Raw genomic sequence first — 23,043 nt, forward strand, 5'->3', positions numbered from 1 at the left:
ATGGATAAGTAGACAGCAGACAACAAAAACAACATCAGGGCAACATCAAGGAACAATACACAACTAGGACTAAACAACAATATAAATGGAGTGACAAAAATAAGGGTCATATGATGAGACTTGTTTTTTACAGAACATTTTAAATAACGATTGAATTATGATGCAAAAAATGCAAAATATCCAGGTCACTCATTATATATACCACATATTCTGCACTCAGGGTTGCCGGAGGGTCTGGAGCCTATACCTGCAAATAATTTAAATTACATATTAATTAAATCACCTGTCACAGAATCTTGTTTGTACACCATATCTGGTGTGTTTTTAAATTTCCCCGCAGGTAAAAATATTCAATGGCCCATGCACCATGGGTGATATAAAGATCAAATACACTTAATTTTTGAGTTTTTTTCCTCAGTCAGGCTCACAAAGTTGGGTCTCTCTCTTGTTACAAAAGAAACTGTAAACATAAGAACATACATGGATTCAAGTGTTAGATGTAAAGAAATAATTGTTGGAATATAAGAAAATATGTAGCTGTATATGTATCACATGGCAGCTTCTTTAAAACCACTTTTCTCCCAAGCTCTACAGTCCTGTTTTCACAACAGCCATGATAAATTGGAGTAAATGACAGGAAAGCACAGTGAGGTAGAAAGTGGAGTCACCCATTTGTTAAAGTAATCACAGAAGTGCAAGAGTCCTCTTGATACTTTGTTATAAAGTGGCGATGCTTCAAAAACAATGCTGCGCTGTTCTTCCTGAAATTCAGTCCTATGTGTTACCACTTCTCCCCAAGTGTATGAATAATTTGTTAGCCTTTAGCAACACTTGAGACCACACAGAGTGCAAAGTAGATACTTTTTGGGTAAGATCTCGCCTGCAGCTGTTGTGTCTGGAGGGAAAAAAATGTTTGCAGTCTGGAACTTGCAGATGGCTAGAGAGTGTAGCTCTTTGGTCTAGATGCTCTTTGCTGCAGCCTCAGTGGGACAACAGCTGAGGGACTACCTGAGGTCTCCACTCTTCCCCGTTGTCCTAACCACGTCGTCCTACTTTATCCTCTGCCTTCCTTTGCTTCGTGTTTCTTGTGCTCCCAGCATCGGTGGCTCCGTGGCTGTGGAGGCCACCTCTGGACTTGCCTGACCGGGCCCCGCTGGAGCTGAAGGCCGGACTGATCCGCAACCTCTTACTTTTTGACTTCTGGTTTTTCATCTAGCATCTGCTCCATCACCAGATCCGCTGACTGTACATGACTTTCCACGCCATCCATCATAATGACTCCTCTCCCTTTGCACGGGCCACTCAGTGTCTCGGGGGGGTGGAAGTGGGTCACTGAATCCCACGGTCCTGCGATGCCACCTACTGACCACATGGACCTTCATGGTTATGCGCGCCAACCTTTTTATGGAGGACCACTGTGGCTACTACTTCCCCCGGCCCATATCTCGACTGATACCATTTGCCATTTATGAAGGGCCCGGCAAACGCGATGTGCACCGTCAAAAATCCAACACCAACTTTGCACCATATTTCAGCCACTGGGACAAAATATTTGGCACCCATGCAGATTTCCGCTTTGCTACTGATTTGAAATAGAGATTTGCGGACGGGTTATTTTTATTTTTCTTGCTTTCAGATAGACACTGAACCCCCAACTTGCTCCCCTGGTGGTGGTGGACGGCAGCCTACTGCTCATGGGTCATCCATGATGGGTTCATTGCAGAGAACGAATTTCCCACGGGGATAAATAAATGATTATTATTATTTCTAATCATTTCAGAATTTTTTTTAAACCTTGCAATCCCTCTATCAGTTCATGACAACTGCCATAAACGATATCAAACAGCAGTCATTCGGACTGTACTGACTTCTGAATTTCACGGGTTTTAAGCGGCTGATCCCACATAGATTAAATTAAACGAACCCGGGTGAAACGATTTGAGTTTTCACCACGTGGATTAATAAGTATAAGTTATAATTGTTATTATGATTCAAACTTATTATGATTGTTTACATCCCAAGGTGTAATTGCATGAACAGAAACAAAATGGATCATCAACAGATGTGTGACTTGCTATCCTCTTTACCTGCATGTTTCTTTTGTTTTTACAACATTATCGCTCCATTGGAAAACATGATCCATTTATTAGTGAATTAAAGATTTGAAAAAAAAAAATGTGCATCTGAAACTGGAAACCTGGTTTCACCACTAGATGTCAACAAAGCGCCGTCGTGGAAAAAAAAAAAAAACAAGTCAACAAAAGAGTATTTAATCCCAAATAGGATATAATATTCCTGCACATAGGTTATAGACGCTTGCACGCAGCAAGCATCAGCGCACAACCCAGAACCGGTTTTCCGGTATTTTTTTTGCTAAATTAAAATCTTTGTTTTGTCCCGCAGGGACGAGTTTCACCGGGTGTTTGGCGTGGCTTTGTTTTGGTTGTGACGCTGCAGAGACGCTGCGGCCGCTCGGGATATGGAGCGCTGCGGCGGCTCGACTCCCACCGCCATGTCCGAGTCCTAACATATATTCAATAATTCCAACACCGACGGCGTTGAATCCCGGTTCGTCGCGATGGGGCAGTGCGGAATAACGTCTTCGAAGACGGTGCTGGTCTTCCTGAACTTGATATTTTGGGTGAGTTTGAAGAGTTTGTTTTTTTTTTCCAGCTCCAAATGTAGCTAGCTTCGCCTAGCTAGCCGGCTAGCTGGGGGAGAATGTAGCTGACAAGCTAGCAGCTTGGGAAGGAGGAATACCAGGTTTGAGAATTAAAGTAAATCCGTTGATAATTTGGAGATTTTAAGACAAGACGAGACAAGTATATTTTTTACATGGGAAAACCTTAACCTTAGACACACCCATTTTTTTAATGATTTTATTCCTATTGTCATTCGACGGGAATTCACCATGCAACATAGGAATCCTTTTACCATTTTCATATTAGCCAGGTTCATTAAATGACTAAAAACTATTATTCAAAAAAAATCCGATATTATACTAAATATCAGAAAGAATATTTTCATTAGTAAGTTTAAAATGCTTTTGGTGATTTACCTGTCAGCTCCTAATTCATTATGTACGTGTTTGTGAACACCTTGTCCTCTCAGCCGCTGCAGCAGGATGTTTACTTTGTGAATATTGAACTATTATTTAAATTCCTCTGAAGGGTTTCTTTGTTTTTAAATCTGTTGACTTAGTGGCCTTTAGGAGGCACGACTTCCTTGTGACACCATAGTTTTACAATGGTGTCCAGCTGTTTTTTTAAGCCTCCAATTTACCTTAGTGTTTCCAGTTATGATTTTCACTCATGTTTAATTTTTCTGTAGGAAATATTTTTTCATTCAGTGTAAAGCGCTTCTGCCTCACAGAAAAAAGGCCCCTGATTGGATTCCATCAGTGAGGCTTTTCTGCACGGCGTCTCTCTTTCCTTGTGCCTGCTTGGATTTCCTCTGGGTTCTCCAGTTTCCAGAGGCGGGAGGTTCATCGGAGACCATAAATTAGTGGGACGTGTGAATGAGAGTGTCTGGTTGTATGTCTCTACATGACGTGTGAATGTCGTATGTACTTATATCATGTGTAAATGAGAGCATATGTCTCAAAATGTGGCGTTGTGATCAACTGATGGCCGGTTCGGGACGAACCTCTCGCCCAAAGACATGGGCTCCAGCCCCTTGACTGCAGGACAAGCTGTACAAATAATGATTGATTGAATATTATTATTTAACTTTTATTCCCAGGCCTTTTATCATTAGATACCATCTAAATTAATGGCCAACATCGAGCTATTGTTCCGTGTAGCACGCTGATGTTTAGAAGCTGTATAGAAGCCGGTTGCTATGGTGATGCCAGCCCATATATGAGGCTATCCACTGATCATAGGGGCTGATCCTTATGTGGTGACTCGGCATAAAGTGATATCAGAAATGATCGGATTTATGTGGGACAACTCGTTGTACCACAATTCGATGTGCAAATGACACGATTCCTTTTTTTTTTTTTAATAAATCAAGATGTCGTCATTTCTCAGGTGCTGTTCGAGGACTAAAAGTGACGACTGACACATAACTAAAACAGTCCAAGTAAACACAGTTTAGAATTACACAATCGATGCATCCTCACGGTTGTGATGTGGTTACATTTGTTTTTAATGGACTAAGATCCACCTTCGTCAGTGTTAGAACGGCCTTTTGCAGTTAATGCATCGTGACCACTTCTTAAAATTGATTTTGTTTTGAAAAAACCCAAAAGCCCGTCTCGGCCGTCTGGAGCTGCAACAATTGGTGATATTTATTTTCTTTCGTTCCATTTTAATGTTCATTTGTTTTGAAATGACCTGCAGGCCGCCGCCGGCATCCTGTGCTACGTCGGAGCCTACGTTTTCATAACGTACGACGACTACGACCACTTCTTCGAAGACGTGTACACGCTGGTCCCGGCGGTGGTCATCATCGCCGTCGGAGCGCTCCTCTTCATCATCGGGCTCATCGGCTGCTGCGCCACCGTGCGTGAGAGTCACTGCGGGCTCGTCACGGTGAGTAAAGCAGGGTGCTAACATCCCAAGAGCCTTCAGACCTAATTATTTCCCCTAAAAGAACTTGTAAAGGCAGTCGAGAAGGCTTCACGCCTGTACTTATCTGTAATGCACTCTTAATTCGTGAAACCGGATTGGTAAATCACCCAGAGAGATTAGATGGCGCTTTTCTTTCTGTGTTGAATTTCACACGATTCTTGAAATTCGATCCGCAGTTTGTCGTCATCCTCCTGCTGGTTTTCCTGACCGAGGTGGCCGTGGTGGTTCTCGGTTATGTTTACAGAGCAAAGGTAAGAAAGCCAAGCCCGTTTGCTTTTCTTGCCCTTGTTTATCCACTTGTGTCCAAGCGTATTATTTTCAATTCATTTTTATTTTCCTTCCTGATATTGCTCGCTGACTAAACTCCCTGCGTCAGCGGAGAATTTCATCATCCGGTGTTTCTCTCTGATCCCCCCCTGCATGTCATCACCAGGTCGAGGATGAAGTGAACAAGTCCATCAAGAAAGTCTACAACGAGTATAATGGCACCAACGGCAACGCGCAGAGTCGCGCCATCGACTACATCCAGAGACAGGTGGGAAGAGCCAGAACAGAAACCGGAGTCCCGTCCAACTGTGTCCGTTCCCTCCACGCTGACCGCACACGCTTTGTTTTTCCCTTCCTCCTCACAGCTCCAGTGCTGTGGCATCCACAACTACTCGGACTGGCAGCACACGCCCTGGTTTGAAGAGTCCAAGAACAACAGCGCACCCGTCAGCTGTTGCCGGGGCGGCCCTGGAGCGTGCACGGGTTCCCTCACCCGTCCCGACCAGCTCTACCAAGAGGTTCTTAGCAGATCGCTTGAGGGAAAAAATCTGTGGGTTATCCCACTTTTCAGGTCTTTCACTCTGTGTGTGTGTGTGTGTGTGTGTGTGTTCATGTTCACGCAGGGTTGCGAGGCCCTGGTTGTGAAGAAGCTGAAGGAGATTATGATGTACGTTATCTGGACCGCCCTGACATTCGCCGCCATCCAGGTATGTGAATTCCAAAGGAGCGTTTCTTTATTTCCGCGGAACTTTACTGTCTATATTTACTGCAAAGAGCCTCTTTGATAAAACGGCAGAATCCCGTTAGTCAGCAGTTCCTCAGTTCCGCTTCTCATTTATCCAATTCACATTGTTTCCCTTTCGGTTTAATTATGAAAATGGCGTTGGCCCTGTCACATCCCCGTCAGCGTGAGGAGTTCTGATGCGTCAAACCGATTTTCTTGCAGAGAAAGAGAAACGTGATGTGGCCGCAGACTCAGCTGCTTTTCTCCCCCCGACCTATAGAAGTCATGTATCCCGGTTCATTTGCGGGCAGGGCCGTTGCTCTTTTCACAAAGCGCACGAAAATTGAGACGCGCCTGTCAGATCAGCTTCGACGGTCAAAATCTCGAGTAAGCTTTTCCCTCAAGGGCGAAGCTTTTCTGTTTGAAACCAGACAGACCAACCAGGATTTTCACACGGCTTTTATTTCCCCTGTGATTTTTCTCCTGTATCATGGCTCGGCCTATAAATGAAAACAGCAATCGGAGGATTCGTATTCACAAATGTCTAATTCGTTGATTCTACTCATCTTCAGCCTTTGTCTCAGCTCTTCCTTTGCGCCGTCGCCGCTCACATTCTACTTGATTGCTAGCAACTTACGACGGGGCGGCGTCAATGAAAACCAGAGTGTGTGTTTGTGTGTGTGTGTGTGTGTATGCAGCACTATGTGTCGCATGTCGGATGGAAAAATTTGGCAAGGGGTCACCCAGAGCACGTTTCGACGGCGGGTCTGAAAGGCCGAGTGTCAGAGGTCACAAAGGCGACCTGAGCATGGCCGTTTCGCCGCTGCGTCCTTGTCATTCCAGTGTTCGGGTTAAAATGTGATTTTTCTGCGGTCAATAATAATTCCGGCGAGGAAGATGTCGGGCAGCAGGACTCAGTGTGTCCCTCTCTCCCTACCAGATGCTGGGGATGCTCTGCGCTTGCGTTGTGCTGTGCCGCAGAAACGGAGACCCCGCCTACGAGCTGCTCATGACGGGGGGAACCTTAGCGTAGAACCCCCTCCTCTCGTAGTAACGCTCCCACGTGCCGTCTTGAGTGTAGAAAGACCTTATCGCCTCACTGTACCCGATCTTTTCTTTTTCTTCAAAACTCAAAGAGCTTCTGGCCAAATACTTTGAATGGTCACCAGGGAAGGGGCATCGTGTAGCTCCAGGGATGACACGGGGGCGGGTGTCGTAGTCTTGTACTGTGCAACAGGGCTTCTCATATTATTATTTTGCACTACGTGTACCGCTTAGAATATATTGAAATCTCTCATGTACGAGAAGGAAAGATTGTCTGTATTTTTATTTTTTAACCCGTATTAACTGCTGCTCGCACTTCTGTTCCACTGCTGCTCGGTGAACGCCTCGCCTTTCGTCAGCGGCGCTGTGTTCCGTCGCATCGGCGTGCAAAAACGAAACGAAAAGTCAGAAGACTGGATCCTCGCCGGCACAGCCTTCGGTCGGAAAGGTTTTAACGGCTGCGTTACATTCTCACTAAAGAGGGATTCGACCCCGAGCTCTTTTTTTTTTTCTCATTCTACTGATTGTAGTTCCAGAATGCAACTTGAGAAGCAATAGTCACAAATTAAAATAAAATGTGAGGAGGAGTAGCTTTGTGTGCCGATTCTCATTTCGGAAACCAAACCTGCCCCAGAACATGTTTCCGTTCCTCCAGGGGGAGGAGCTGCAACCCCCTGCACCTTGTCAAGAATGGCAAAAAAAACAAAAAACCTTTATACAAATACAGGTCAAAGGTCACACACTCCCCGTGAGGCTTCTAAGGGAACAGTCTTATTCAGGCTATTAGGCTTCCCTCTTATCATTAAAGGGACTCACAGCATCCACTGAAAAGTCAGCGTCTCCATGATAGCAGTGATCGCTTGAAGTCTCCAGGATGTTCAGCCCCTCCCACACACACACACACACACACACGTGTGGTGAAGTACCCGATTGTGGCCGGGTTCCGCAGTGCTTGCTAGAGGGAACCCGTAACCTCTCAGCCGCAGAGATCCGCCAGCTCTTGCTTCGTGACTCGAGCGCGGCGTCCGGTTCTTTAGCTGCTTCGTGCCATTTTAGATGCGACTCTCATAATCGCACCTCTGGCTAAATATAGCCAGCTTCTCAAAGGGGGTTGAAATCATTTGTTTCATTGCCTCACACACTGCGTGTTTCCAGTCCTACATGGGTTGTCAAAAACACACTCAGACCTATAGCTTTTGAATAAATAAAGTTTTATGTAAAAGAAACAAATCTTTTTCCTGCAGTCTGAATGGAAATAGCTACATACAAGGACCTGCAGTAAAAAACATATCCGGTTCAGCACATGTACTATGTTGTGGGTTTTTTTTTTGTTTGTTTGTTTGTTTTCCACTTGGTATTGTGGTTAGGCCTGCACGCTTATTCTGTCGTGGTGAGAAAATAAAAATCAAGAACGCACGGCACTTTCAGCTCAGTTAAGTGGATTTTTGCGCCCCTGCTTGCGGCACGGGGTGATCATTTCCCATCTTCCAGTCCAGCTGCTTGGATTGCTTGGACCATCGTTTCCCGTATTAGACAATCTATTCATTGATGGATTACCTTTTGGCCCCAAGAGAGTGAATGTCTGGAAAATTGCATATTCAGGTAAGTTTTTTTTGTTAAAATTAATATTTGCTAATTTAGATGCTACCAAGCAATAGTCCATGGGTACTGCTTCTGGTTACGGCGCGTAGAGGGAGCAGTGAGTCTCCTGAAGCAATTCAACCCGTGTCCATCGTCAACATATTCTGCTGCTAGTAACTTTCCCGGAAGAAGAAATCCGTCATCCTGGGACTCCCAATGATGCTGTAATCCTGAGCTTACGCCACACTGAGGTAGGACCCGGGGACGAGCCCGGCCCGGCCGTTGGCCTGCACCATCCACCAGCCGTCCACGCCCGCGTCGATGACGGCCACGACGTCACCGACGGATATGGTGAGCTCGTCTTCCCTCTGGAGAACGACAGAACCGGCGTTCATTTGTTGACCAGGTGACCAAATCAGGCGTAGCAGTGAGTGTGTGTGTGTGTGTGTGAAGGGGGGGGGTCATCAGCCTCACCAGGGCCACATAGTCATACACGGCTCTGTACGCCTGGGGAGTCGTGGAGCTCTGGAATCCGGGGATTGCAGCATAATGGCTGTCTGACTTCACCTCTAGAATAGTGACAGAAGAATGACTTCAGGGATTTCAAGCGTTTTCATTTCTCAGAATCCTAGTGTGTCATGTTTTTGTGCACATTTTTTCAATTCTGTATAGAATTCCAACTTCCCTTTTTCTGACTTAGCTAACCCCTCCCTCCGGACAATATGGACATTTCCGCCGTCCTCATCTTTCGCAATCTTTGTCGTCACCCTGGAAGTTCTTGTTTGTGCCTCACCGCTCGGTTTCGCAACGGCCTCGCTGTTGATGTTGATTTTGGAGCCGGACAAATTGCTAGCTTGCAGGAGGGTGGAAAACCTGTGGACGGAGAGGAAGGGCAGCAGAGCTTGTGACAAAACAAAACAAAACACACCAAAAAAAAAATGACATGAAGCGCACCGACACCTTTTCATGACGCCACCGACGAACCCGGCGCTTCCGTTCTGGTCTCCTGTTGTGTCCCTCTCATAGTAATTTTGGTATTCGACGGGAGCTGCAAGGTCGAATGAAGGTGTTTTTTTTTTTGTTTGGGCTGCAGCACAAAAATGACATCACGCTGGTGGTGGAACATGGCGCGGCGGTTCTACCTGGAGGGGTCGAGCTGGTGCTCTTCATCTCCACGAAGCAGTTGTTGTCCGTGGTGATGTCGCACCTCTCCAGCGCCTGCCTCACGTCCTCGTAGCACTGAAACACGGAGGGTTGCGTCGTTTTCGAGGACTCCCGAGTTCCGCACGCGTGTAAATGTGTGGCCGCCCCACCTCATCGTCCCTGACGCACTGCATGGACAAGTGGTTGCAGTGCACCCACAGGATGTTCCTCAGCGCGCTCAGACGTTCCTCCTCCAGCTGCTGAAACCCCTGGAAAGGGAAAGCTGCAGCTCCAGCAACCGTGTGGAATCCACCCGAAACACTGCGCCTGTTTTGTTTCTGCCTTCGCTGATCGTGTTTTGTTCCGTCGGGCCCTTGATTTACCTCACAGGTGCTGATGTGCGTCCATTCCCATTCTTGTCGGATCGTGTTCAGCTGCTCGGTGTTGGATTTGTATTGTCTCTCTTAAAAAGACAAAAACAAAACATGTGAACGGTCGCGACATTGAACAAACTGTTTGTTTACACGCCGGATCTATTTTCACGAGCCGGGGGAGAGGAAGATTGCTGCATACTCGATAAAGGGGAAGTTTAATGTGATTTTTCCATTTTAAAATGCCTCTGCGATCATAGAAAAGAACAGCGTAGCCGCCTCTTACCGGCCTCCTCTGCCGCCTCCCTGCACTGCCTGGATTTGTTGTTCAGCTGAAAATAAAAGAACCAGAAGAGGGATTACAAAATTGGATTACCGGCCGAGGAAATTGCTTGCGTCACATTTGAAACGTCGGAGGCCTTCGGATGTGATATTCTGAAACTTCGACAATCGGGGAAAAGAAAGAATGAAAGAACGCACCAGTGTTGTGATCCAATGTGTGTAAAATTAGTCATTCGTTATTGGGAGAATAAGGGTCTTGAAAACATCAATCCAGATACTAACAGCATTTTATAAACTTGAAATACGGTTATCCAATCCTCAGAATACCAGCGGGAGTCAGTAAAAGTATTATTTCTTTCCTCTTAAAGGATCAGGAGTGGAAGTGCACGTCATGCAGACTGAAGCTTGGCAGCCTGAGAGTTCTCCTTTTTCAGCTGGAACCAACTAAATTTATTTTAGGGGAAATAAATGTAATCAAACTCATCATCTACCATCGTAAAAGCTCATTTATGTCAGTGTATATAAAGTGGATACATACAGCACAACAATAAATGCATATGAAAATGTAACATATCTATTAATACATACCAAAGTGTCACTGTAAATGTTGCATACCAATATACACACACACACACACACACACACACACCAAAGTGTACATGGAAATGTTGTGTTACATACCTATTAATACCAGAGTATATAATAAAGATATTACATATGTATTAACATATACAAAAGTGTGTATATATAGGTTACAAATCAAATAATTTATACCAAAGTGTATACAACTAGGTTACAAGTCAAATAATTTGTACTAAAGTGTATATAACTAGGTTACAAGTCAAATAATTTGTACTAAAGTGTATATAACTAGGTTACATGGCTCTTAATATCTACCAAGGTGGACATGAAGAGGTTCCATGTGAATAAGTGTCTTGTTTGTTTTCAATGCTCTTCCACAAAGTGCATCATTTCTGAAAAAGGAAATGGTTGATTTTCTTCTACAAAATGTGCACATTCATGTAAATTATTGCATGAAAGTTATAAAATACTCATAAACGGATGCCGTTGCTTCCCGTTACTGCTCGCCGTTACTTTTAGAAGTGCTTGAACCCATGTCCGGATTGAAGGAGGACGCTTGTTTCTCCAGGTGTCAAAAACGGGATTTCCCAAGATCTTCGATCAGAAAGTACCTTAAGTGATAAGAATAGTTTTCCAGACTCGGGGACTTGCCTTGTCGAGCTGCTTGGAGGTGGTCGCGGCGGCGCCTCCGGCCTTCTTGGCCACCTGCTCCGCCTCGTCCGCCTCGCCGCAGCGCTGCCAGTAGGTCTTCTCCGTCTAAGACGGGGGAAGAACAAGCCGTGCGTGACGGTGGCTTTCGGCCGACTTCGCCTCTACGTGACCCCGAACCGGACGGCGAGGTTTGAGCTAAGAAATAGATATCCTGTATTTGCATAGCTGGCTTCCTTCCCCCCGAGAACACGGACGCTTTCGGGTTTCTGTGGACCGAATTTCCAGAAGGTGCCTCAAACACACGAAACTTATGCTTTGAATGAACTAAAACATCTTAACCCACACACACATTCACACACTCACACACAAACAAACAGCAAAGGGTTGCGTTGTGGACAATCACCAGAAAAAGGTTCTCCTTACTTCCATTGTTTTCTTATAGAAGGAGACCTTGGTCTTCTGGATCTTCTCCATGATGATCTCAAGCTGAGGAAGAAGGATGAAATCTTAACAGTCACACATCTAATTATGTCCCGTTCGGCTTCCGAGCCGCTCACCTTTCTCCTCTGCTCCTTTTGCTTCTCCCTGAACTGCTCCAGCCTCCTCACCTCCTCCTTCAGGAGGCTGGACAGCTGGATGTGTAGGTTTCCGGTCTTCTCGATCTCTGAGGCGCAAGGGAGCGAAGATGGAGAGGGTTAACGCGAGCCAGGACGGCAAAATCGCCTTCCCCCGCCGTACGTACGTGTCTTCATCTCGTCCAGCGATGCTCTCAAAGTGCTGTGGGTTCACACGCACACACACACACACACCATAAGAGATCGTGACAATGCCCAAATGTGAACAAACACACACACACCTACCAGATTTCAAACAGGCCTCCAGCCTTGTGTGCGATGGTGACCAGTTCTTTCCCGTATTTCTCCTCCGCCAGCGCCCTGCCGGGTTCGAGACCTATTTATTTACCTCCCAATCGGATGTGTTTATCCGTTTATCGGCTCTTGTTTATCCCGATCACCTCATTTTCAGCAGCTCCTCCACGTCTTTGCAGGTCCGCCGGCCGTCGTTCAGCCTCTGCGTCATCAGCTCGTAGCCTAGGTTACTGATGAAATTCACTCCCTGTAGAGAGAAACACTAACTTATACATCTATTTCACATGGTTTGTTTGGTTGCTGCCCGCAAATTCTATATATATATATATATTTTTTACCCCCAGGCGACCCAATTTGCATCTTCATTTTTTGCCCTTTTCTAGGAAACTTGTGTTGCAAAAAAAAAAAAAAAAACAGCGAGCAGGTGGATGGAAAATGAAAGGTGGGGGTCTTCCCACCTTCACCAGGACTCGCCTTGTAGAAGGGCTTTGCGGACGAGTATTTATTTATCAAACCCAGTGTATTTTCTTATTGAATATGCGTCGAATGTGTGGATTACAAATGTGCTTTTAATGACACACAACTCTGACGAATATATCTCCGTCAGCTCGACGTGAGTCAAGTTATATTCTAAATACTTTCACTCAGTTTGTTTACAGCTCTTTTTGAAGTTACACTCTTTGCGTGATAATCTAGAAGAAGCTCAATTTTCTTATCTTTCAAAAAGGGAAGCCGTAGTAGCTGGAATAAAGAATAAGAAACAGGAGTCATTGCGGTTCAAGGCAGGTCAGAGCTTTATACATTCGTTTTAATGTACAAAACACTGAGTTCAAACAGTGCATCCCAAACTTCTCTCGGCTAAAGTTCATCTTCAGCAATAAATGTGAAAGGAAAGAAATCACATATATGGTAAAGTGCTGGAATTAGTGGCGAAAATTTGGACTCACCCAAAAGGCATCTTTAAATTTTAACGCCATCGTCAGCGGTGGTGCGAAGGAAAACTTTACAAAAGCTCGCCCGTTACCCGGACCGTTGTTTGATGCAAATGAAACGACGCATGACACATCCAGGAAACCAGACGTCAATTTTCAGCACACACACACACACACACACACGCACACACACACGCACAATCGCGTTTGATTTCAAAGAGGAAGAACTGCATGCAGCATGTCAGCAGTCGCAGTGAGTGGACTCATACGTGAAAACAACTAACTGTCTCGCTCAACGACACCTTCGCCAGCGACCATTCTTTGCAAATCTTCCAGTAACAGATAATCTCGTGTTCGAACTGAAACGGCCTCCGTGGCGCCGGCTGCTTCGCCACGCACGTTTCAGGGCCGCTGGAAAATTCCTGCACGGTGCAGCGTATGCCGTGGGTGTGCTACGGTGTCTTCCTGTTGCATCGTTTCATGAAATCACGATTCACCAGAAAGTCGCTCGGTGTCTGATCTAAATCCTGCCGCTTTAGGGCAAAGGGTACGGAGAACAACTAAAGATCATTCATACAATTATACACAAAAAAAAACAAAACAATACAGGAAGCATGAAACTATAATTCGTCATGCGTCAAATGCAGCTGTCGGCCGTAGTCAGTCACTTCGCTGTTCATGAAGGTGTCTTGGTTCTTCAACACTTCCGCCTCGGAAATTTGCCCGTCACCGTTCTGATCCATCTCTTTGATGAGGTGAAGGGCCTGGCGAGGAGCAGCAGGAAACAGGAAACACATGAAGTCAGACACCAACTGCCTCTCTGTCAGCGTCCGTCAGATGAGGCAATTATGCCACTGATTGGAAATCGCGGAACTGCAACGAGTATCTCTTGCGGTTCTTCGGAGCCCTCCCTTCCCCCTGACAAATTTGAAAGATTCTTTGCCGAAATATCTATTTTAACACGTCACGGTCGGGTTCCGCTGCGTTCATGCGGGTCCAGGCGGATGGGAAAATCAGTAAATTTAGACCAGAATGGTAAGATTGCGTGAGGCCGATGGAGAGCCGCCGCGGGTTCGCGGCATTTTCACCCCGAAGCCGGACTAAATTGAACCTATTTGCGGTCCTTCGTGGCGTTCGGGACGCGAGGTGCCTCCCGCACGCACGAGGAGACCAACATGGGCGAACCGGGCCGCCCGACACCGAGCGGTCGGCCACCGCAACCATCAGGAAATCCTGATCGGCGGTGGTTCGAAAAGAGCGAGCGTTTGGGAAGGAAATCAAGAGTAACTACATATGAGGAAGGACTCGCTCGGATGTAAATTAGGAAGAAATCGCCACGGCGACAACAACGATGCGGCTAATTTGTGGATTTTTTTTCAGGCTAACAAGCTTCACGTCGCTAAAACAGTTTTAGACTTTTTTTTTTTCAATTTCAGTTTCAATTTCAGACTTTTTAATTCCTCTTCCCTCAGCCAGAGGGAATCTTCAATCTTTGCAGTTACAGTTAACAGTTACGACAATTCGTATTTCATTGTATTCTTATTCTTCCTCCTTTCTACTATTATCTATTACTGTTATGTTTTTTACTTGAAACTCTGGCACAACAATTTCCTTCGGGATTAATAAAGTTGTTCTCATCTCATCTCATTTAGCCTCGGAACATCGGACCCATGAAATGAGCGTGAACTTCTGAGGCCGTTCAATTCCGACGCCGAAGAAAACGAAGCGGGGATAGAAAATGGATGGATAGATGGACTTTATTTTATTTATTATTAATCTTTTTCATCAGCCGTGTTACAGGCATTGTTCTCTCCAAAACACCGTTTCTACCGTACTACCCTACAGTATTTGCATACATATCGGCCATTTGTACCGTGCTATTTTTTTTTTTTTCCTTTAACGTTTATATTTGCATGAATGTAGGCCAGTTATAAGCGCGGGTAAATGCGTACAACACGTACTCACGAACAACTCTGCGCGTATTTTAATATTATTATACTCCGAGTCACCGTTAACCGAGTAATTCGTTAAGTGGGGACCCCCTGTGTTTGTGTATGTTACATTACATTACATTTGGCAGACGCTTTTATCCTAAGCGACTTACAATAGAGGACATAAGCACTGCAAATAACACTTGCAAATACAAGATACCTGCATGCATTTAGTTCAAAGCTTAATACAGTGTAAATATCTCGTTACAACGTGGACACCCGCGGCTTATAGACAAGTGCAGCATTAATGCACACAGAGTTTTTTATTTCGGTGCACTCAATAATCCGGAAAATACAAGACTTCATCACGACCGCTTAGGACAAACACTGCGTCCGTGGGGGATTTCGGTTTTCAATTTATCTCTGATTCTTGAGCCGAAGCGCCCGCTCAGTCTCACCTCTTCTCTCGCCGCTCCGTAGCTGTTGGGCGCGACCCAGCGGAGCAGCTCCTCTTGATTCAGCACGCCGTCTTTGTCCTGGTCATAGAGGTCTTTGAAACGCACCGTCTCTTCGATCTCCCACTGGGAAGGGGCGTCACCTTTGGCGAGAACATCGGCGTGGTGTGAACAGAAGCCGCGCGGAACCCCGACATCTCGTTCGGCACTCGCGGAAACCGTCCTACCTTCGCCGCGAACGTCCCCGATGAATTCGTCCAGGCTGATGAGACCGTCTTTGTCGGCGTCGTACTCGCTCAGCACATCCTCGATGGCGAAGTCCTAGCGAGACGGAGGGGAATAAAAAATGAAAATAAACAAAGGACGGAGAAGACGTATTCGGTGTCAGGGAGGATGGGCGGCCTGGCGTACGGCCATGTGGTCCACTTCGGACGGGTGAGTGAAAGCGAGGAACTCCGTGACGTTCAGGCCGGCCGTGCCGTCCGTGTCCGCGAACTCGAAACGCCTCCTCTCCTTTTGCTGCAACTAAAAGAGAACGGGTCAATTTGGTTGCGCGTCGAGGGAACGCGAAGCGGGTCGGCGAGGGGTACCGTACATGTCGGAGGGATTCCTGCTCCGAGTCGGGCAGGACCACGTCCTCCTCGAAACTAATGAGCTCGCTGTGGACGACCATGTTGTACTCCTCCCACGTCACGAACCCGTCTCCGTTCGTGTCGAACTCAGGAAACCGGTTCTCTGCGTCATCCAGCGCGTACTTCCTGTAGACGTGTTGGATCCATCGTGTGATTTCCTCTGTGTGTGTGTGTGTGTGGTGGGGGGGGAACAGATGAGCGTGAAATCTTAATTTAATCTTCCATCTGAACCTGGAGGGAGGTTAACTAACCGTCGCTGAGCAGCTTGTCACCATTCCTATCAATCTTCTTCACAATTTCCATCATCTTGATCTTCTGTTCCGTCGGACCAAGTTTCTTCAGCTCCTCGGTTTCCTGCAACGGAGAGGAGCGTCAACGGGAGGCAGGGTCTGGGACGGATATAAAAAGGGATGTATTGACCTTGTGTCCCAGCAGAGCGTCCATGTCATGTTCATCGTGGTGCTGCTGACCTTCGTGATGACCTTCGTGGAAATGTTTATCGGAGGTCAGAGCCCACTGGAAGCGAGCACACAGCAGGACCAGCAGCCAACCGACAGGGGGCGCCATCTGCACAATAATAACCCGTGCAAATTAAGAGGCGACACACAAACAAACAAAAGCATAAAACATAAAGAATCTGCGGGGCTAGAATGAAACTGGAGTGTATGAAAGTACCAGGGGTGTTTTGCTGATGTTAATTCATGCACACACTGAATTTGACGTTCAACCTGCTAACAGGGAGCGCCCCGGACACACACATCCACACTGTTTAAACACACAATACTCTTGTCAAACTGGCTCTGGCAGGGTATAAACAAATCCCTGCGATACGACCGTCAAATACAAATAAAGGTGATACTGCTACCGTGAAAAGTTGTCTGGCTTGGTGCTGCGGGAGGGGAAGGAGAGGGGGGCGGGAACTCATCCCGGAAGTACAATGTTGTGCAAGATGTCAAAATAAAATGATGAACCGTGACAGAGACACGATGCCTGTACAGTCTGCAATTCATATGCGTGTTAAAGTGCACACACATACACATCTCACATCTTGATCTATTCACATCTCTGCAGAAAGACATTTAAAGTGCTCACTGGATGTGATGTCATGTTTCGGGATGCAACTACTGTAAATGGTAAATGGATCTCGTGCTGCACACTCACGCACTGATGGCAGCAAAGATCCAACCGAAACGAACGGTTGCCCGCTTTACCAACTGAGCCAGAGCTGCCCAATATTACTCTCACAAGGGTGAATAAAAATGACCACCATAAAGCTTCAGCAAAGGTCCCAAGATGGCGGCGTGGACACACGCAGCGGCCCGAAGCTACCGGCTACTGATGTTTATTTCTGTGTTCTTTGCGTTTTTTGCATTCTGCCTTGGTTCGATTTCTGTCGTGGATGCACGACAGAAGAAGCGAAAGCTGCACTTTACACTCAGTCACGCTCATATCACCCTTTATGCCATCCGCACCATGTATATTCATTCAAACCTTTATTTATACTTGTAAGACCACTGAGGTCTCCCTCATTTTCAGGGTCGACAAGTTTACAAGCAAGCAGAGCACAGCACAACAATATAGTGAGATCAAATTAAAAAAACAGTAGATAAACTAAAAACAGGTGAAAATGAGATTAAATTAAAGACAGTACGGAAGCAGTGGATAGAACTCGAAACAAGTAAAAATGAGATCAAATTAAAAGCTACAAGGGGGGGGGATAAAACTAAAAACAAGTACAATTGGCAGTACAAATTAAAAAAACAGTTGATAAACTAAAAACAGGTGCAAATGTGATTAAATTAAAGACAGTACGGAAGCAGTAGATAAAACTCGAAACAAGTAAAAATGAGATCAATTTTTACTCAAAAGTACAAGGGCAGTGGATAAAACTAAAAACAAGTGCAATTGGCAGTACATACATTTTTAACCAAGTGTTTAAGAACAGCGGCAGAGGGGAGGGTATCTAATTTTAGGGTTTGTTGCAGAGTGTTCCATGTGTTGGGGGCATCAATACAAAAGGCTGTTTTACCCAGATCCGTGCGCGCAAGCGGAGCCGTAAGAGTAAGTATATAACTGCACACTATTTAAATAACTTGTCTATTTATTTTTATTTTTAACGAAAAAAAAAAAAACTTGAACAGGCTAAGAGCCAGGAGCTGTCATTGCAAAATTTCACTGCGTCTGCACAACGACAATTAAACCTTGATTCTTGAAGGTTCGCGAGTTTGCATGACGCTGTGGAAATCTATGATGTCACAAGAGACCCCGATGTCACGGTGGGAACGTGACGTCGTAGATTCCTCAATGACATCACTGCCTTTGACATGAATTCAATTCTGCTTTGACATCCATGAGTTATTGACATGATATATTTAGTTGTGTTTAATTTTGTATCAGTCAACTGTCCTTCAGGGACAGCTTTTGGAATAAAATATATTTCTGTTTAGTAAGATAAATCCATGGATGTGATATGCCGTAAAATCTCACCAAAGAAGAGAAAGAAGAAAAATGTAAGTTATGATGGTTTCTGCATGTCCTTTGGCTGCCTGACATGGTAATTGTCCGCACAGCTTTGTCCCCTTCAATGACTGGTTTTGGACTGACGAACCAGGGGAGTGAACACAGTATCACCATGAGGCATAGGTTTTTGAGAGACTTCCATGCAGTGAAGGATGGGATTTTCTGTCTGATTCTGGATTTCCTTCTATTACTTGAAAACACTCAGGTTGTAGCTTAGCGCTCCAGACGTTCGTTTGTACAAATGGCCATCCGGTAGCAGTCTGGACGGCACTGAGGTGCATCTGTGCTGCTTCCACAACCTCACCCATTCACTTGTCATGTCCTAATTCTGCTGTCTCTCTTATCCTTGTTTGACCCAGCCTGCACACATCCTGTCTATTTTTGTTAATTCATTTTATTCGTGCCATTGCTCTTGTCACTCTATTTATATTGTCATTTACTTCCGGTTGTGCATATTTCACCCTTACCGTTCCTTTATGTTGTCCCCTGACATTGTTGTTGTTGTTGTTGTCTCTGCTGTCTATTTATTCTTGGATGTCTTGCTATCTTCTGTCTCTCTATTTATATTTATATTCATACTTATTTTACTTTTTTGCATTTTTGACATTATAACTGTTACACTGCTGTGAAAAAGGAATTTAGCTTATTTTATCTTTTCTTAATAGGGGCATTACAATACATCGTGAGAATTGAATTGTTATACTACTACTACTTTTACTACTGCTAGTAGTAGTAGTAGTAGTAGTACTGCTGCCACTACTACTACTAATAAGATAATATACTGGTTATTATTATTATTATAGTTATTTTACTTTTTTTATTTTTGACATTATAACTGTTACAGTGCTGTGAAAAAGGAATTTAGTTTATCTTATCTTTTCTTAATAGGGGCATTATAGTACATCTTTATAATTAAATTGAGATGAGATGAGATGAGATGAGATGAGATGAGATGAGATGAGAACAACTTTATTAATCCCGAAGGAAATTGTTGGGCCAGAGTTTCGAGAGAGATGAGAACAACTTTATTAATCCCGAAGGAAATTGTTGGGCCAGAGTTTCACGTAAAAAACATAACAGTAATAGATAATAGTAGAAAGGAGGAAGAATAAGAAATATAATTAGATATGAATTGTCTTAACTGTTAGCAGTAACTACAAAGATTGGAGATTCCCTGCGTGGAAATTCCCTTTACTTTTTCAAGTAAAAACATAACAGTAATAGATTGTTATACTAGATTTGTTATAAGAGAGTGTTATAATATTGTTATAATAGTAATAGAATTGTTATACTAATACTACTAGTACTACTACTACTTAGTAGTAGTAGTACTGCTGCTACTACTACTAATAATAATAAAAATAATATGAGATGACATGAGATGACATGAGAACAACTTTATTGATGCCAAAGGAAACTGTTGTGCCAGAGTTTCAAATAAAAAACATAACAGTAACAGATAGGAGGAAGAATAAGAAATATAATGAAATATGTATTGTCTTAACTGTTAGCAGTAACTACAAAGATTGAAGATTCCCTGCGGCTGTGGGAAGAGGAATGAAAAAGTCTGATAGCCTCAGGTAGGAAAGACAGAGGAATTAAAAAGTCTGATAGCCTCAGGTAGGAAAGACATATACTTGTTATTATTATTGTTATTATTATGTTACTAGTATTATTATTTAGTTTTATGCTTTTATTGTGAAGAAAAATATGTTCTTCGCTGATCTATTTCCGGCTGTTGTTATTGGTTTAACACGCGCTGACAAATCAACCAAACATCCCGCTCGTTCTTGATGGTTGCCATGGCAGACAACGCGAGATCCCGCCCTATAAACATCACCCCGCCCCTTGACCCATATTATTACTATCTCTGATTGGCCAACGTGTATGTCAGCTCTACGTCACAGATAAATGATTGGCTAACACTTCCGCCACTCAGCCTCATGACCGCGCCACACTTCCTGTTAGTTAGGTTGCCTGCGCTGACATTTATTTATCTGACATGTTTTTCACGCCAACCCCGACAACCGCACAACTTTGTCCGGGGACTTTTGAACGTTGAACGCTAGTGTTAATCGATGTCCAAAGACAGCCGCCATGACGGTCGACGGCGCGGCGCTGGCCAGCACCGTCTCGGCCCGAGAGCCGGACACGGTGGTGACGGGAGGGAGAGGTCTAGCAGCAACAGCTCAGGCTCCTCGCATGGAGGAGGCAAAAGCAAAAATTCATCCATTAGCGCCCTGAAGGTTCGTACCGACTCATAATCAGCTCCTTTGTACAATTCGAAATGGAGAAATGACTGCGGGGAAATGTCGTCGCATTCCCTGCTAACTGTTAGCCGGCGGGGATTAACGACACCTAGCTTGCACTGTAGCACCAGCAGCCCTGCTCGGGTGGGATGGGGGGGACGGCACCTCCAAGTCGGTGTGATTTCCCATCCTCCTCCCGCCCACATTGTGAAAAATACTTGCGTTCTCATTGTAATCGAGCGCATTTTCTCTCTTGAGGGATATTTTATGTCAACATGTGTCCAGTCCATGTCAAAGAAAACAATAGAGTGCATGGGTGGAGAGGAGAGGGACACTCAAGTGCTAGGAATGTGGGCCATTCCTGTTAAAATCCTGAATAATCCAATGTGGAAGCATCATAACTACACACTTAGGTGGTGGTCGCCTCAGTACCCTCACAGCCAGGGAGCGATAGGCGAATTGTTAAAGAACATAAATGATGCCAATCACACGCCAGTCACTCCATCTCACACCATTTGAGAAGTCGATTTTGGCCCGGAGTCTGTGAGACCCGCTCCGCCATCATCTCAACGCCAAATGTAGAAATCTTGTCCGAAAGATGGGTATTCTGTCTCTCGCAGAGATCTAGAAACATTCTCCATACCAGAAAGTTGTTCTGCTGCCATGTGCTGGCCTAGAATAGTCGCATTCTTGTAGGAAGATGTGAATTGTCTGTATTTGATGGTGAGGTATCTTGCACTCCATGTCTGGCCCAGCATTTTTCACTCTCTGCAATCTGCAAGCTGTTAAACACCATGTGGGCTTGTGTTTTTTGTCCCCCAGCGCCGTGTGAATCACTGGACGCTGAGTCCAATCAGCATCCGAGCGGCACACTACGCCGCTGAAGCACATGCACATCGAGGCATGCTTTAGTTAGCACGCGCTGTCCCCGACGCCTGCAGCTATACTCCTATCGTTGGTAACGCAGGGTAGGGGGGCAGCGCGGGAGGCCAGCTGCGTGCACATGAATGTGCAGCGTTGTGGCAGGAGGAGAGTGAGCAATGAGGAATGGAGAGAGAGCGGGGGCTCCGATGCAGAGCAGCGAAGAGAAGCCGTACATCAAGGAAGCTGCGTCGAGTGGAGCTCAGAGTGGCAGGCAGATAGAGCAGAAGGCGATGAGATGGGCCCGAGAGGCGGCGGCTTCCTCAAGTTGATGGCGCGGCTTCGGTAGACAGAGGGGACAAGGGAGCTACCGAGCGCTCGACTCACGCGTGTCCTGCGAGAGGTGTTGACACGGCCGGTCAAGTTGCTATGACAGTTTGGACTACACAGTAGGAGGCTATTTCGGTCCTGCTGTCAGATGACGATGTCACCTTGCACAAGTGGCGGTGCTGGTGAGGGTGAACAGGTTGCCTGAAGTGGGCGGCAAAACTATGTCAGGGGTCGATAAGGACGAGGAACCTGCTCACACACTTTACTTCTATTCTGTATGTATTGTGATATTTTGATTTTTCTCTCTGCCTCTCTTAATGGGCTGTCTCACCCCCTGTCATTCTGCTTGCATCTGTTTGTTGCCAAAGGGAAACCTTTCACTCTCCCCTTAGTCAGCACAGCCAGGAGAATAAGTATTCTGAATGGTGCATGGGAAGGATTGGCTGCCCAGAGAGCGTGGCAAGAGTGCACAATTTGTCTTATTCTCCCACAGTGCAGTTCCGGAGACAGGTTGTTTGCTGCTTATTAAGTGGATCAAGGCAGTGTTGCTGTAAGATTTCTTCCCTTCAGGCTGCCGCACACAATAAGCCCTCAGTTGTGAGTGTGTAAGGTATCCTCACAACTTGTCTGTCATCCCCCGGCTTCTGAGCACAGGACACACTGAGTAAATATTTACAGCCTTCGGAGATGCTCCTCAATGTTGGCCCACAACGCCGTTTTTTTTTTTTTTTTTTTTGCCCAACTTTTATTTTTTTTTGCATGGTCTGCGCAGTTTGATGTTCTTTTTCCTCTTCCTCTCCTTTCTTCTGGGGAGAAGAAAGCCCAGGCCACTTGACATGTAAAGAATTTTGCACACCAAAAGTAGGTCAGCTGGCTATCTCCCTTAGGGACATTAAATGCTATCGGACCAACATGTCTGCATGCTTCTTCTGCATATGTAATGTCCAGTGAGCCGCGTTTACGTGAAGTTATTCCCCTGGAATAGCTGCGGAAATTTCGTGACATTTCATGTGTTCATGTTCAATGTAAAACGTATCCCTCCACT

General features: G+C 45.4%; 5 protein-coding genes across 8 annotated transcripts in view; 3 read left to right on the plus strand and 2 right to left on the minus strand.

The window, feature by feature from the left end:
* Positions 1 to 963: 963 nt before the first annotated feature.
* On the plus strand, positions 964 to 1,648 carry ch25hl1.2 (cholesterol 25-hydroxylase like 1, tandem duplicate 2). The gene is given in 3 exon segments (XM_086163706.1): positions 964 to 1,076; positions 1,078 to 1,325; positions 1,328 to 1,648. Coding segments are annotated over 3 exon segments (630 nt in total). The 3' UTR covers positions 1,597 to 1,648.
* Positions 1,649 to 2,297: 649 nt separating this feature from the next.
* tspan3a (tetraspanin 3a) lies at positions 2,298 to 7,196 on the plus strand. Its single transcript, XM_086162758.1, has 7 exons — positions 2,298 to 2,641; positions 4,344 to 4,535; positions 4,751 to 4,825; positions 5,008 to 5,109; positions 5,207 to 5,359; positions 5,465 to 5,548; positions 6,506 to 7,196. Exons 1-7 carry the CDS (start codon positions 2,579 to 2,581, stop codon positions 6,596 to 6,598), a joined length of 762 nt encoding a protein of 253 aa, XP_086018884.1. The 5' UTR covers positions 2,298 to 2,578; the 3' UTR covers positions 6,599 to 7,196.
* Positions 7,197 to 7,807: 611 nt separating this feature from the next.
* pstpip1a (proline-serine-threonine phosphatase interacting protein 1a) lies at positions 7,808 to 13,121 on the minus strand. Of its 2 annotated transcripts, XM_086162755.1 has the most exons (15): positions 13,036 to 13,121; positions 12,235 to 12,335; positions 12,080 to 12,154; positions 11,962 to 11,996; positions 11,777 to 11,883; positions 11,643 to 11,705; positions 11,220 to 11,324; positions 9,991 to 10,036; positions 9,717 to 9,796; positions 9,504 to 9,602; positions 9,333 to 9,429; positions 9,151 to 9,238; positions 8,984 to 9,063; positions 8,665 to 8,759; positions 7,808 to 8,558 (listed from the first exon to the last, which is right to left on the minus strand). In XM_086162755.1, exons 1-15 carry the CDS (start codon positions 13,063 to 13,065, stop codon positions 8,427 to 8,429), a joined length of 1,233 nt encoding a protein of 410 aa, XP_086018881.1. In that variant the 5' UTR covers positions 13,066 to 13,121; the 3' UTR covers positions 7,808 to 8,426. The 2 variants fall into 2 exon arrangements, with proteins under 2 accessions (XP_086018881.1, XP_086018882.1); XM_086162756.1 differs by lacking the exon at positions 11,220 to 11,324.
* rcn2 (reticulocalbin 2) lies at positions 12,865 to 16,969 on the minus strand. The gene is made up of 8 exons (XM_086162757.1): positions 16,904 to 16,969; positions 16,459 to 16,605; positions 16,290 to 16,392; positions 16,002 to 16,198; positions 15,818 to 15,931; positions 15,634 to 15,727; positions 15,410 to 15,549; positions 12,865 to 13,784 (listed from the first exon to the last, which is right to left on the minus strand). Exons 1-8 carry the CDS (start codon positions 16,961 to 16,963, stop codon positions 13,641 to 13,643), a joined length of 999 nt encoding a protein of 332 aa, XP_086018883.1. The 5' UTR covers positions 16,964 to 16,969; the 3' UTR covers positions 12,865 to 13,640.
* A 3,534-nt stretch (positions 16,970 to 20,503) lies between these two features.
* scaper (S-phase cyclin A-associated protein in the ER) overlaps positions 20,504 to 23,043 on the plus strand; it is a 60,493-nt gene continuing 57,953 nt past the window's right edge. The window contains exon 1 of one of the 3 annotated variants that reach the window (XM_086163132.1): positions 20,504 to 20,804. In XM_086163132.1, coding sequence (XP_086019258.1) covers positions 20,637 to 20,804 — 168 coding nt within the window. In that variant the 5' untranslated portion in view covers positions 20,504 to 20,636. Of the gene's footprint in view, positions 20,805 to 21,862; positions 22,274 to 23,043 lie in introns of those variants that run through there. The other 2 variants (XM_086163134.1, XM_086163133.1) reach the window with 2 other exon arrangements.

The sequence above is a fragment of the Fistularia commersonii genome, chromosome 17 (assembly GCF_037954325.1).
Source record: "Fistularia commersonii isolate RoL2024-O1a breed Wild chromosome 17, RoL_Fcom_v1.0, whole genome shotgun sequence".
NCBI lineage: Eukaryota > Metazoa > Chordata > Actinopteri > Syngnathiformes > Fistulariidae > Fistularia > Fistularia commersonii.

Bases quoted from the DNA above. Each gene is read 5' to 3' on its own strand.
- tspan3a (XM_086162758.1), top strand. From the start codon at position 2,579: ATGGGGCAGTGCGGAATAACGTCTTCGAAGACGGTGCTGGTCTTCCTG. The intron at 4,536-4,750 runs GTGAGTAAAGCA...TTCGATCCGCAG, and splicing joins GTCACTGCGGGCTCGTCACG to TTTGTCGTCATCCTCCTGCT. The intron at 4,826-5,007 runs GTAAGAAAGCCA...TGTCATCACCAG, and splicing joins GTTATGTTTACAGAGCAAAG to GTCGAGGATGAAGTGAACAA.
- pstpip1a (XM_086162755.1), bottom strand. From the start codon at position 13,065: ATGGCGTTAAAATTTAAAGATGCCTTTTGG. The intron at 12,336-13,035 runs GTGAGTCCAAAT...TTCTCTCTACAG, and splicing joins AATTTAAAGATGCCTTTTGG to GGAGTGAATTTCATCAGTAA. The intron at 9,603-9,716 runs GTAAATCAAGGG...TTCCCTTTCCAG, and splicing joins CGCACATCAGCACCTGTGAG to GGGTTTCAGCAGCTGGAGGA.
- rcn2 (XM_086162757.1), bottom strand. From the start codon at position 16,963: ATGAGTTCCCGCCCCCCTCTCCTTCCCCTCCCGCAGCACCAAGCCAGA. The intron at 16,606-16,903 runs GTAGCAGTATCA...ATTATTGTGCAG, and splicing joins AAGCCAGACAACTTTTCACG to ATGGCGCCCCCTGTCGGTTG. The intron at 13,785-15,409 runs GTGAGACTGAGC...GCTCCTCGCCAG, and splicing joins ACGGAGCGGCGAGAGAAGAG to GCCCTTCACCTCATCAAAGA.